The 15,453-nt window shown below is 36.1% G+C and overlaps 1 protein-coding gene across 3 annotated transcripts in view; it reads right to left on the reverse strand.

Annotated features, from left to right (window-relative positions):
- Window positions 1-15,453, reverse strand: part of LOC149574878 (sister chromatid cohesion protein SCC2-like) — a 210,077-nt gene that overhangs the window by 29,841 nt on the left and 164,783 nt on the right. For all 3 annotated transcript variants that reach the window (XM_089814728.1, XM_089814727.1, XM_089814729.1), the window contains 6 exons: window positions 4,629-4,790; window positions 4,352-4,456; window positions 4,044-4,271; window positions 3,634-3,767; window positions 3,267-3,524; window positions 2,840-3,146 (listed from right to left, as the gene is read on the reverse strand). In XM_089814728.1, coding sequence (XP_089670854.1) covers window positions 2,840-3,146; window positions 3,267-3,524; window positions 3,634-3,767; window positions 4,044-4,271; window positions 4,352-4,456; window positions 4,629-4,790 — 1,194 coding nt within the window. The remainder of the gene's footprint in view (window positions 1-2,839; window positions 3,147-3,266; window positions 3,525-3,633; window positions 3,768-4,043; window positions 4,272-4,351; window positions 4,457-4,628; window positions 4,791-15,453) is intronic.

Consider the following 15,453-nt stretch of genomic DNA (forward strand, 5'->3'; position numbering starts at 1 on the left):
ACACTCAAAAGACTTAACAAGATGAAAATTAAATCAGCCACGTTATACATCAAAACATTCTAAAGTCGTTACTCACAAAATCCAGATACAAGTAAATGTTAGGACAACAAATTGTTAAATACAAGAATCAGGATAATATGGAGCAACTTTAATTAGAAAGGGTTAATTTATTTCTGAAAAGCCATAAGCTTTGGATTGAAAACGGCATCCTCTTATGAAATGAATATAAAAGATATAATTAAAAGATTGTGGAAAAGAGAAACTAATTATTGTACGTTTAGCATATTTATAGGAGAACATAATTTTCAAATGAACATTCCTATTTGAAATAAAATTGAAGCAACTCGTATCAAGGATGCATAGATAAGTATTTATTTTCCTTGAGTATTACAATAATCTATTCATTATAGTCTCTCTCTTATTTATATTTCTATACGAAGTATTTGCCTTGATGTTTTCCTCAAAGAATGTTCTTGCAGGAAAAGGGATATTGATATTACATTCAGAATGATTCTAACACTTCATCAGAGGCAACATTGGATGAGGAGCTCAGAAGATTGAGATTCAGAGGGAGCCTGACATTTCACTAGAGGGAACATTGAAAGAGAGGGAGCAGATAGAGGATATGATTCAGTCAACCTTCGGTGATCTCGGCCAAACTGATTCAGACGGAGTAAACTGTGTTGAGATGGATTCTCTAGTGATCAAAAAACTGTAACAGCCGAGAGGACTGTGATATATAAATATACCTCATGACATTGTGATTTTGATGGGCCTACCCCCTATGTACATGATGAGGAAGTGTCAACTTCCAAATGATGTCACTTGTATTTGCAGAAGTTATTGAAAGGTGACAATCTTAAAATAACTTATTTTTTTATTATGATGGATATCTTATGATGTCTATGCAGATCATGATAGATTATACTTTGCATAGACGATGTTTATATGGTAAGCATTATGAGAATGTGTGCGCACATACATTATAAACATTTTTTTGAGTACATGGTGAATGTTATGCATATTGATATTTTGGAAGGCCATTACACAGAGTACATGGTGAATATCATGCATTCGATGCTCTGGAGGGCCATTACTCATAGAGTACTTGGTGAATACGATGCGACTTGATGTTCTAGAAGGCCATTACTTAGTATTTGGTGAATATCTTGCATCTCAATATTTTGGAAGGCCATTACTCAAAGAGTATTTGATGGGTATCATTGATATTTTGGTAGGCCAATACTTGTGATATCATATGTGATTTCAAACTTTTTAAGTAATTGGTGAATATAATGTATTTTGGGAGACCAATACTCTTGATATCAAATATGATATCAAAACTTTTTACGTACTTGGTGGATATCGAAAGTCGATAAGATGTGATATCAAACCTTATTTGAGTATTTGATGAATATCATGTGTTGATATTTTGAAAGACCAATACTATTGACATCAAATGTGATATCAAAATGTTGAATATCTTCTAATCAAAGAAATTCGTATATTACATTGAGTTAATATATGTCATGTACTTATCCTCCCTAGCTAAGAGGGAGTGTTGATGTTTTGTAGCTTTAATCGGCTAAATTACATCAAGATATGTATTTTTATGTATATACATATACATATATATATACACACACATATATATAAAGAGACAATTATATATTTATAATATATAACTAGGAGATTTTAATTATGTTAATGAACAGACATGTCCCTTCCCTTCATGGGACATGTCCATTCTCTCTCTTATAAATATAAGAGGTGGCTGCAATTGGAAAACACATACCAAACATTATGGCAGTGCTTCGTACATTTGCAGCAGATCCTCAGAAAACCAACAAACACATCCACCTAACAATTGTTTTTATCCATACTCTTAACATTGTTTTCAGGTGAACCACCTTTCTCCCCTCCTGATTAAATATGTGACTTGTATCGTCAAGTAGACATATCCTCACTAGCAGAATGCATTGGTTATACAAATATTTTCCAAAGTATTTCTAGAAAGTTGGAATATAGCAATTAAGCCTAAGTTGCATAAGAGTTCAAAATATTGTTTCCAAGAACTTTACCATTGTAGGTACCAAAATGCACAAATATGTGAATTCAATTCAAAATAGAGGGACGAAAGAATATGCATTTCTCACTGTGTTATTTTCACAAGATTCTGTCTTGACAGTTTTATATATCCAGAAGTTTTGCTACAGTCAAGCTTCATCACTGTGATCATAAAAATCTCAGATTTCTACCATTTGTCTAAGATGTGTGTCTGGATAAAACCAGAGAGCTGTTCATTCAAAGTTTAAAATTGTTTTCTTTCTTGTTCAGTGAGTTCACTTCTTATTTCTTAATGTGCTTTTGGATATGTTTTTTCCACCATTTAATCTCTTCACTATGATTCGAAGAGACCATTGAGCAACAATCCAATTTAAAATATATGCAAGTTGTAGACAATTGTTAATCCTCCCCCTCCTCTCCTCTCCACACACAGACAACATCATCCATGAAACCCACAAGGGGCTTCCTGGCACAAGATCAACTGTTATAAGCTCTTTCCCACTAGGACAAACATTGTATAAAAAATTATATGCCAACGCAGGAACTTGAATTACAGTATATGTAAGAAACAAAGCCAACAGATATGCACTGATAAACACTTAAAGCAAAGCAGGTAAAAAGAGCAAAAAGCAAGGTGTTTTGTGTCTTAAATTAACTCTCAAATTAAAATTTCATTACTACTGACTATGATATTGCTATTATTGACAGACTCATTTATCCATATATAAATAAAAAAATATTTTCTGATAAAATAATTGTTTCTATCATCTACCTTCACTTTCTGAATACATTCGGCTGTAATTCCTTTTATCTCATCGAGAGCTTTAATGACTTCATTGCTTTGTAACTTGATAATCTGGAGATTATCAACTTTTTTTCTCCGTGCACGCTTGTTCCCTTCTACTGTTTTAAGTGCTCTCTTCATTATTTTATGGAAAGGCCCTTCAGAAGCCAGCTTCTTCATACTAGCTTCTAAGTTTCCAGCCCTCGGTTGTACTGTACGATTAATCGCTTGCACCAGATATAAAGGTTCATCTGGATTAACAAACGGAAGAGAAGCAAGAACTTCTGTACAATAACTGCAATATAAAATATGTTGCAAGTAACAGTCAACAACGTTAGATATATACTCCCATCTTATGAATGGACAAACAAAATCACTCAAGCATTTCATAAATATTCCCATCATATGAGCTTACACAAGAAAAAGAAGTGATGAATTCTCCAAATTCCCATGATCAAACTTATGCAGAATTGATGAAACAAACTTGTTTCTCGAAATACGACGGCTTCTTAGAAGATTGTAGATTTGTGATATTCTTCGTTTTACAGTTGCAGCTGTGCTTCCATCAAAATTGTTACTTCCATCTTCAAACTCTTTACCATGTACTGACTGAATGAATTTAAAGGACAACTCAATGCCATCACCAATTCGACTTTCAAGAAATGAAGGATACCTGCAAGAAGATCTGTAAGAGAAAGCAAACAAGCCCAACTACAGCATTCTGAAATGATGTCAGTATCTATGCAGGAAGCTATCACTGTAGATAAAACTTAAAAGCATACTTCTCATTCATGTAGATCAATAGGGAGAGAGACATATTTGAGTTTGTCTCCTGTACATCTACCAGGGAGGCTATGAGATATGGTACACAAGTCACTGGATGCACCAGACCTTGTCGAAGCACAATCTCCATAACCTGCCATGGTAAAACATATTGCACTGATCTTTTTAGAACATGGAGCAGAAGAAAATTTAAAGGAAAACACTCAGCAGACAATCAAGTTCTAAAAATATGAAAGATAATCTCCAGCTAAGATACTGGATTGAAAACTCAGTTCAGGATGAGTAGTAGCCATTGAGATAGCCAAAGAAAAATGATAAGTGGAACTTTTCAACTTGACGCTAGAACCATACTTTCTAACCTTGTGCTATATTGTTGATGCATGTAACAATTAATGCAATGATGATTCACCTTGAGTGCAGATTCCCGGACCTGGTCATTTACATCAAGACATTTCTCCAACATGTTCTGCCAATGCAATTGAATTATTCCTCCACAGATATTGCTATCACCCTCCCCAGCAGCAACAGGAACAGCACCATTCTCCTTTCTAACTTGACTATCATTGTCAACCTTTGCTTGCTCCATTTGTTCCTCCACATCTACCAGATAGTCGTAAAAATTCCGCATAGCTTGAACCTACTAAATAGTATATTAATGAAACTAAGCCAATAATCTTTGACTTTTCATATGTACGGAAAAATAATACAATATTACACCTTGATCCGTGTGTCTGAATTAGAAGATATGGATTCCCCCAAAATAATCCTGATATCCTTGTCCATCATAAATTCAGGTTTTGCAATGCAAACAAAGCCTAAGGCCTGCATGAATTAATGGAATTTTCAGTTCTAATATGATAATATATGGTACTTGGCACAAGCATCCCACACTCAAAAATCTGATTAGAAATACAACAAGAATATTGAAATATAAGCCTAATTACAAGCATTATGAGACAGAAATATAACCAACAGAAAGAATGTCAAACAAGACCTGTAAGGAGCGTGCCTTGATAACACCATCTTCCGAATGATAGTAATGTTTCAATAGAGAGAGAATATCCATTACACTAATATCCCGTTTATCCTCACAATCAATAAGTTCTGCTCCATAGCGGACAAGCAATCCAAGACAGTAAAGGCAACGCAGCACATGCTGAAAATATCAAGTAGAGATCAAAAAAACATAAGCCACTTGTTCTCTAACTATTGATACTGAAGAACTATGAAGTCTGTTACATCCTTGTTCAATGCACCCCTTAAGAATCACAACTTTTATTTCGTGCAAAACATTAGTTTAATATTGCTTTGATTTCATAAATGGCATTAACTATATATTAAGTCCAGAGAACTTGTCTCAAACACAATTAGCCACTTGGTCCTCTAACTATTGATACTGAACAACTATGAAGCCTTTTATGTCCTTGTTCAATGCATCCCTTAAGAATCATAAGTTTTATTTCATGGAAAACATGCCTTCAATATTGCTTCAATTTCATAACGACACTAACTATATATTAGGTCCAAAGATGTTGTTTCAAAGCATTTTTGTAAAAGACGAGATAATAGGAGATCATTCTATTTTATAATCTTGCCTGAATCAGCTGTAATTTTAGATCTTATGTCTTCTTTAAGAGAGGAACTAAAGAAGACTGAAGAAGGATACTTGGGTATAAGTTGCATTTAAAATTCAAGAGAAGCAACCAAGAAAAAATATAAACAAGTATTGAGTTATATAAGTACTATGCTTATAATATTTACATTCCATTTCACCCATTAATGGGCAAAAGTGGGTTAATCCACTCACCTAGAAGGCTACAAAGGCATGTTGCAGACGAACTGATCAGGAATAAGATAAGATAATAATATAATTGTCCAACGAAAAACCAGAAAGGTTTATGGGACTGAGCATACAAACAGAAAGGCCAACCACACAAGAAACACTAAAACAGTGTCAGAAAAGAAACTAAAACAAGAAACATCTTAAAATTAAATTTTGATGGGGCCTCATAGGGCAACACAAGTCCTTTTGGTGCTGGGTTTAGTATAAGACTAGTTAAACAAATACCGGTTGATTGAACCAAAGAGCTTGGTGGAAGGGACAAACATTGAGGCAAAGGTGCTGGCTGCTTTCATCACAATCAAGTTTGTGAAATCCTAAACATTACTAAACTACATTTGGAAGGAGATTCATTAACCATAGTCAATGCCATTATCGAAGGGGAATCAGGAGTGTTGTATTTGAATAAACACATTTGGAAGATTAATTCTTTGTTGGGAACCTTTGAAAACTTCAAAATAACCCATGTCAAGAGAGACGGCAATGAAGTAGCTGACATAATGTCTAAGGTTGAAGTAACACAGAAGGAGAAAGGAAGGGTGGAAATGATAGATGACTTCTGGAACATAGATGGGAACATTTTAGAAATCCCCAGTGGGGAGCATAGTAGCACCAAAAGTTGAAAATAGCAGAGTCCAAGGAGTTTCAGAATCAGTTGAAAATGGGAGACAATCTAAATTCTTAAGAGCCCAATTTGCAAACTCTAAATTCAAATTTAAATTTAAATTCTATTTCATTCAATTCCAACTAGCCATTCATGGTTAGTTGATACCATTAAGGGTGCAGATTAAATGAGATGTTGTAATGAGTATAGGGAAAGGAATCTATGCCATCATTATTTGGTGTGGATGGTACCAAACTCTATTGCTTCAGTCATGATATGGTAAAAATTGTGTTGAGTTATTGAATAGCACTGAGATAGATCTTTACCTCTGATGATCTGCTTTTGTACCTGACTCAATTTTCATTCATCTTCAGCTATCATATTTTGTCGTATTCCTCTTGCTGTCTATGTCTCTCCATTTGCGATCTGCTGCATAGGTATTTTACATTCATTGTGTTCTCTTCTTCTTATGATCATGTCCAATGATATGGCTTCACCTCTGCTGAGCTCACGTGGTCTTCACGAGTATGCATATGTTCCGTGCTCAGTGCTGGCTTTGATATATCTCCCTACAGTTTCGTATTCTTGTGAGTCTTAAATGATTGCTCCATTATGGTCAATGGTTTTCCTTCATCCATTGGTTCAAGTTCTCAAAGGCATTTTCTTGTTATGTTGGTTCATTATGATGAGTCATTTTTTGGCACTTCTAACAGTTTTGTATGGTACTATCTTGCATGATCTATGTTGGTGGTATTGGGACTTCTCGGCACATAAAACCTACCTCTGTTGTCGCTGCGAGTCTCCCATTGCATATAGAGGCAAAAGTTGTTCTGTGTGCGGAAGTCAGTTCGCATGTGAACAATTTTGTGTACCATCAGAGATATTGTGGAGAAGTTTAAATAATGGGTGACAACTATATTCACTGTGTATATGCAAAGACAGTTGTATTTGTCTTCATTGCCAAATACATATGTGTTTAATTAATACTAAATCGCAGTGTATTTTGATCAACATATGATCAACCATAATATTGATTTCTCAGTATATAGTATGCAGCATAATCTCTGAGAATTGTTTATTTGTTTGATTGACAATAAGTTGATGTCAATCACAAAGATGAACATTTTTGTGTTTGATTTTAAACTGAATAAAAGCATTATTTTTGGTGGGTTGGGTTGTTTTCCCCAGCGAGGAAGGTTTTTCCCAGAATAACTAATTGTGTTATCTTCTAATTTATTTTTATATATTTCAACTGTTGCATTTATATAGTTCTGCTTCATAAATTTAACATGGTATTGGAGCAGGTCTGAGGAAACGATCCAGAACCAGAAGTATTATTATAATTTTTCTATTTGCTCTACTTTCAGTTAGGTGTTTGAAGCTATCAATATGGTGAATGGCTTGAAAGTTGAAGATATATTAGATGGTTCCTCAAACTTATCTTCATGGAAGTTTAGAATTCTGATTGCACTTAAAGAGAATGGCCAACTTGACCGTGTGAATTCTTATCAAGATGAATGAATTTTGATCAAGATGGACCCTTTGAAGATGGTGAAAAAGTTCAGTGCAAAACGAACAAGATGGCCAGAGGAGAGTCGGTTGTCTCAACATGAAAATTACTGAGTAATAGGATAAACTTAGTGCAATTGGAAAAAAAATTGCAGATAAGGATTTCATCATGCTCGCCATGAATGGACTTCCCCATTCTTTGGAATCCATCATTCAAAGTGTCAGTCGGTGAGATGATATTCCTAAATTCAATAGGCTGAGAGTTGATTGCATTTAGGAAGAATGCAGACTTGAACTTAGAGGCAATGGACGTAATAATCATCATGAGGATGATCATGCACTTGCAGACCACAGCTCAACAGGAAAAGGAAAGAAAAGTAACTTCAAAAGGTTTAGAGAGAAGAATTTCGAGTCAGCCCCTAATTCCAAGAAAAAGGTGGGCTTTTCTAAGATCCAATGCTTCAGATGTGACAAATTCAGACACTTTGCTAGAGATTGTACCTCAAGACCAAAGCATCAAGAAGTTGCTACAAATGTTGACACCTCTCCTCCTCAAAGAAACTCGAGTGAAAATTATTTATTTCTGCACTCTCTAGCAATGTTCCTACAAACAGTGATGCATAGTTGATTGATAGTGAAGCATTTTATTATATTATTGGTTACCGAGATAACCTCTTCAATTTGAAACAAAAAGATTCTCATCTTCAAGATATTATTGGTGATGATGCAAGTTACTGTTAAGTGTGTTGGTTCTACTTCTTATTGGATTCTGAAATTCCTCTACACTCAAATGATTTTCTTTTTGTTTTTGGAATTAAGAGGAATCTGATTTCATTTTTAGTGTTAGAAGACAAGGGCTATCAAGTTGTTTTTGTTGATGAAAAAGCTCTTGCATGGAAGAATAACACAAACATTCAATCAGCTCATAAGATTGATGTTCGTTATGACAGTCTTTACAAACTTTCAGCATGTCCTATGCAATCATTATGATTCCGCAAGTTCAAGTAAGATATGACACAAAGGATTTGGAAATCTAAACTTCAGAACTTTGTCTTCTATGGAGAAGGTTGTAATTGCTCTTCTGAAGCTAAACCAAAACCATGAAGGTGTCAGCAAAAGAACATTGTACTTTTGCTAGTAGTGAAAGTAGAGCAAATGAAAGCCTAGAGTTAATTCATTTTGAAATATGTGGTCCTAACTCAGTTGATTCCCTTAATGGTTTGTGGTATTATGTTAGCTTCACTGATTACTTTTCTCGTAAGTGTTGGCTTTATTTTCTTAAGTCTAAAGAATCAGATGAAGTGCTGTCCTGTTTTAAAGAATTCAAGGCACTTGTTGAAAATTTATGTAACAAGAAAATTAAAATTCTAAGAATGTTCCTATTATTTTTCATAATTTTGTGTTGAAGCTGAGGTTAAGAGAGAGTTTTGTGTTCCCTATAATCCTCAACAAAATGATGTAGCTGAAAGAAAGAACAAACAATTGCCAACGGAACGAAGGCTATGATCCATGATCAAAGTCTTCAAATATTGTAATGGGCAGAGGCTTGCAGAACAACAATATATATTCAAAATCAGAGTCCGCATAGATTCTAGATTACATGATTCAAGAAAAAGCAATTTCAAGTACCAAACCAAATTATACCTCTCGAAATTTTTGGATGTTAAAACTTAATACATATTCCTGTTCCAAAAGAGAAAAGAACTAAGCTAGAACCTGCAGGAACGGAAGGCATCTTTCTTGGATATAGTGAAACTTCAGAAGTATATAGAATCAACATTCCAGGACAAAAGCAGATTGTAATCAGCAGTGATGTTTCTTTTGATGAAGATAGCTTGCAAGAAATCCAAAAAGTCTAACAAGGATTCTATTAGAGAATATTTTGAGCCTTCTCAAGACATAGATATGGCTGATCCAGATTTACCTTCAAAGATTCAAAAGGCGAATACAGATATAGAAGACTCGCTGATCTCATTAATCCAAATGATCCTATAGATAATTCTGCAGGTCCCAGTAATGCTTTAGCCAACAAGAAAAGACCATTGTGAGCTAGGCACACTATGTAAGAGACAGAACAATATGAAGCCCCTCGTATGTAGGTCTCAAAATTTCCAAGTTATGTATCTTTGACTAGTCACATCATTGCATCTGAGTCTTCTAATTTTGAAGAAGCCTCAACTCAGCAAGTGTGGAAGGATGCCATTACAGGAGTATCGGTCCATTATCAAAAATGATGTATGGGAGATTGTTTCTAGACCCAAAGATAAATCAGTTGTTGCTTCTAAATGGTTGTTTAAGATTATTTGTGCAGCTGATAATGTACAGAAAAACATAAAGTCAGATTCATTGCTAGAGGTTTTCCACAAAAAGAAGGCATAGACTATGAAGAGACTTTTCCATTAGTAGCTCGTTACACTTCCATCAGAACCATCATGGGTATTGAAGCAATGAAGGGTTCAAAACCTCACCTATAAAAATAGCCTTCCTAAAATGGGATAACTAAAGAGTCAGGACTCAGTATACATTGAGCAACTAGAGGGCCTTGTGACTCATGATTGGGAGTTGCATGTGTGCGAACCAAAAAAGGCATTTTATGGTCTTAAGCAAGCTAAATGTGCTTGGTATGAGAGAATTGATCACTCTCTCTTGAGTTGACTTTTTGACAAGATGATGCTGATTCAAATTTATACTTCAACATAAATGATGTCAAAGTGTCATATGCTCTATTTTGATGATTTGTTTCTCATTGGTGAAAATAATCTCATAATCAAATGTAAGGAGTTAGCTTCTAAAATTGAAATGAAAGATTTTGGTTTATTAAATCACTTCCTTCGGGTAGAGGTATGAGAGACACCAAATGAAATTATATTGAGTCGAGGAAAATATGCTAATGATATTTTGAAGAGATTTGGTGTGTGAGTATAACTCTATGGTGACTCCTATGGAAGCAAATCTGAAAAAGTTACATGAGGTTGCAGATACTATAGATTGAGTTGGTCCTACTATGTACACGTAATTAATTGGTTCCTCAACGTATTTGGTTAAAACAAGGCCTAATATTTGTTATGTTGTTAATATGTGTAATTAATTGGTTCCTTAACGTATTTGGTTAATACAAGGCCTAATATTGTTATGTTGTAAATACCTTGAGTTTGTTCATTTCTGAACTGGGAAAAATTCACCTTGTGGCAGCCAAACACATTGATAGATGTTTGTGGTACAATGGGATATGGTTTAAAATATTCTTCACAGGGTTTCTCCAATTCAGATTGGGTCGGTTGTGTATCTTTTTATGAAGAGCACTTCACGTTGTTTCTGCCCAAGTTTAACTATGATTTCCCAGTGCAACAAGAAAAAAGCTTGTGTTTCTCAGAATACAATTGAAGCAGAATATGTTGCAGCATGTGTAGCTATAAGAGAACTTGTATGGTTTTGAAAATTGCTTGTAGATCTGTTCGGGCAGTCTTTGGAACCTACAACAATTCTTTGTGATAACCGAAGTGTGTGAAGATTTCGGTTAATCCAGTTTTTCAAGACGGAACCAAGCATGTGGAAATCAAATACTATTATCTAAGGGATATCTTAAAGCGAAAGCAATTAAGCTCAAGTACATTTCTGCAGAGAAGCAGTCTACAGACAGTGTCACCAAGCCACTTCTGATAGTAAAGTTTTGTTACTTTCTAGAGAAGATTGGTATCATGGAGAAGTGTGCTCTTGCTAAGTGTCATGTCCCCTTCTCAATTTTAGTTCCGAGCAACAGAATTAATCTATCTCCACATCCGGATGGATTAATTTTGATTTCAGGCAGGATGCGCTCCAGTCACAATGGGGTATTTAATTTAATTCATTCCAGAACTTTATTAAAAGGTACAGAGCTAAGTCACTTTAATGTTTAAATTTATTTGCTTTATAAACAGCTTTAAGTGACTATAGGACGAAAATGACTCTTAATCCCACATTCCTTGTACATGGTACTTTCCCTCATTCTGAGGTTATATATGCACGAGTTTGCATTGGGATTAACACACAAGAGAATTTATAAGAAAAAGTATTCTGAGTTCTGGTTGCTTTGATGTGACTGGTCTGAGGCTTTGAGGACGAAAACCCTTAAGTCTGAAACAAAAGGAGCTGGACATTACCCCATGCTGCTTCCAGAGTTGCAGTTGTATGGTTTGGGTAAAAAATCAGCAATAAACAAGTTTTCAGTTCAGGCATGAAGTAAGTTATATTGTTTTGCAAATCTGAATGTTTGAGCAAAATCTGATTCCCATCAGGAAGTAGAGTTATACGTTAGCAGGACTGTTGCCATCGGTTGAATAATAGAAGCTGAGTTATTTTCATACTAAGTTCAGAGAAGCATTATCCAGTTGGGTATGTGCATGTTACCACTTCCAGGAGACACTGTTTTGCATGACTCAATTGTTGGTTGTTTGCAAGTGTTGGCTGGGCGTCACATTCTGGTCTACAGATAACTTTAACGGCAGGAAGAATTCGTAGTGGATGTACATGTCTGTGGGAAGGAAGCCAACTATCGTTCCCTAGGCGTAGGGTCACCAAGGCATCTTTGGCACTGAAAGCGTGGCAAGTGGAAGTGATTCACGCCTCTAGCAGGTGAAGTTGGTAGCGGTGGACTTTGATAAGTAGGTGAACGTGAATCTCCAGTCCGTAAGGAAACACGAATACTGGCAGCCGACGAGTTCTAAGAAATTGGAGTGAGGTCATTTTTTTTAAGCAACAGACATTGTTACCTCTCGCGGGCATCAAACAAACAATCACGACCTAGACATAGTGAATCAATATTCTGTAAGTATCATTGCAGATGTGGGTTTGAATAACGTTTATCACAGTCATTGAGAAATCAGTGTACGAAGCAGTTTAACACTTTGTGTGAAAGTAGCATCAGACGTTAGCCCAGAATACACGGGTTTCCTGAGTTGCACCAGCATACAAGATCTGTTCCTTGTCAGACTACAGCAGTTGTGGGCTTATGTATTATGGAGACAATATTGGTACGTAACCTAGCTCTGCAATAATTCTTATCAGGAGTACCATTGAATGTGAATTGTTGTCGTACCAGAAGTTAAAATGAATGGTACAGGGATGAGTTACTAAACAATTGGTTGTGATATTGTTACAAATATCCTTCAATAGATACTAAACAATTACTCCACCTTTGTATTCAGATTTGATTCAGTTTAATGATAAACAACTTGGTTACAGTTTCTGTATAATCTCACCTCTGATGTCTGAAAATGAACCCAGTTATTGGTATAAACAGTGAATCTTCTGCCTCATATTATTACATTAGTGCTCTACAGTAATATAACAGTAACAGGTCTTTGTGAACTGAGTTTCATGACAACTGTTTGAAGTAATTATTCTGAGATTGGAAACTGATATTTGTTTCAAAACTAGTTGAGGGTATTACATTGCATACATGAGAACGGTTTGATGAAAATTGTCCCTCAGTTATCCACCAGCATTGTACACAAAAAATAAGGTTAGATTATTACACTAAGAAAGTCTCAGCTTTGGCAAATTTTTCATTAGTTAATGAGTTCTTCTCTGAGAGAGGAGTTCAAGGTGAAAACCCTTGTTAATGAGTTCTCTATGAGAGAAGTTTAGGTGAAATCCCTTGTTCCATCCTCTAGAAGTAGCTATGGTGGATCCACCCTCTAGGAGTAGTCGTGGTGGAAGTCACATCTGTGACTCCATGACTTCATTTTCTATTTATTTATACACCCTCTCAAGAGTAGCTATAGTGAATATTGCAGTGTAACACGGGGCGTATCCCCTCCCCCCAAACTAGTTCGTCTTGGAGATGGGGATACACCCGGGATGGCGTTTCGGGCAGGGCCACTTAGAGCGCCACCTCCGCCGAAGACGTCTCAGCATCCCCTATGTGGGTGCGGGGGGATGCGACCACATCTACTTTAATGTGGGCGGGCGTTGGGACATCTCCCACGGCAAGCAAAAGAGGCATATGGAAAAATAAAAAACTTAAGGCATTTTTTTAATGTTTTATTGTTTCTATTTTTATTATATTGGGTTGTGGGCCCATTCCTTCCTCCTCCTTTGTTCAAAAGCCTTTTATTCTTCATTTTTATTCACATTTGCATTTCTCATTGTTTCCAACACCAAGAAGAAGAAGAGTGAAGATCTAAAATAAGGGTTTGTGCAAGAGTGAAGAAAGTGTTTGCACGTGAGAAAGGAGAACCTAGGAGCAAGAAGAAGAAGAGGACAAGGGTTTACCATCTTGTTGAAGGAGTTTTTCAAGCATAAGGTAAGGTTTTTAACTTGTTTTTTTATTTTCAAATGCATGTTTATAAATTTTTGCTCATTGCTTTTAGTTACAAATGTGTGATATTTCATTTTGTTATATTTATGATTATCATTCATTCATTGAATCATTTATAGATATTAAATAATAGATTAAGATTCTTGATGTTTCATTATGCAAATTCTTGTTATTTAGATTTAAATTTTAGAAAATTTAAAGTAGGGCAAAGGCTGAAAGTTTCTTTATTTAACTTTATTAAAAAAAGTTCATTTTGTGGAATGCAATGTCAAAATGAGCTCCCACATTGATACTCATAGTGTTGATGAGATGGAATTTCATTCAGATAGTGGGCAGTGAATCAGAATATGAACCTAAGGTTGGGGCTTGGGATGATGACAACACTGTTGAGAGGGGTGAGCATGAGAGTGACATTGGGGCTGGGCCAAATCAGCAAGGGGCCCAAACTAGTTCCACTTCCATGGGTACTAAGTTTATACTATGTGCTACTCCATCTATTGATTGCCCCTCCCCATCTTTGGCAGAGGGGGCTAGGGGTAGGTTTGATCCAAAATCTCCTTTAAAACAATTTACCACTAGAATAACAAGTGGATCAGGAACAGGTGGCACAAGAAAGTGGAGATCCAATATTTGGAGTGATGTATGGTATGGTAGCATCACTAGAGTGAATGTACACCTCCTCTTTTGGACAGGTAAAGGTGTCGGACCATGTAAGTTTTTGACTAAATCCAAGAACTTTAAGTTTAGATTTGAATTCAACAAGCTTTGGGGAGTTCCAGAGGACTTGGGCATTCCAATGCCTACTACCCTGGCTGCTAGGCAACAGATTCAGACTATACAGGAGGTGAATGAGCAACAAACACAGGGGCAACAATACCAATGCATGTCTTCTTCTAGACCACAGTATAGAGCTTCATCTACTACATTGCTAGGGGCAGCCTCCACACCTTCTTCTGCTTATAGCTCTATGGGTGTAGCAGCAGCCCAAACGAGCAAGGGGAAACGTAGGGCACAGTCTAGTGGAAAAACCCTATAGTAGAGTTGTTTGAAGTCCAAACGAGAGTAAAGTGAGATGCATGCATTGGGAGAATGTTATCTGCCAATGGCATTCCACTTCATATTCCTTGGTCTCCTTATTTTAAGGAGACATTTCAGAATGTAACAAAGGCAGGGTTACCATCATATGTGCCACTAGGTGAGCACAAATTGAGGACTAAGATCTTGGATGATGAGTATTCCAAGATTAGTGAGTCCATGGAGACCATGACGGCTGTTTGAATGGAATCAGGGTGCACCATTATCATGGATGGGTGGATAGACATTAGACACCGTCCACTCATCAATGTCATAGTCACATGTACAGAGGGCCCATTCTTTCTTAGGGCAGTTGATTGTTCAAGGCATTGAAAAGATGCTGATTTTTAGTCTTAGATTCTTCAGGAAGCCATTGAGGAGATTGGGCCACAAAATGTGGTCCAAGTAGTGACAAATGCAACTTATGTATGCAGAGTTGCAAGGAGACTTATTGAGGCCACATATCGGCATATTTTGTGGACTCCTTGTTGTGT

The sequence above is a fragment of the Cupressus sempervirens genome, chromosome 2 (genome assembly GCF_028749045.1).
Source record: "Cupressus sempervirens isolate cs-2001-9-10 chromosome 2, ASM2874904v1, whole genome shotgun sequence".
NCBI classification, from domain to species: domain Eukaryota; kingdom Viridiplantae; phylum Streptophyta; class Pinopsida; order Cupressales; family Cupressaceae; genus Cupressus; species Cupressus sempervirens.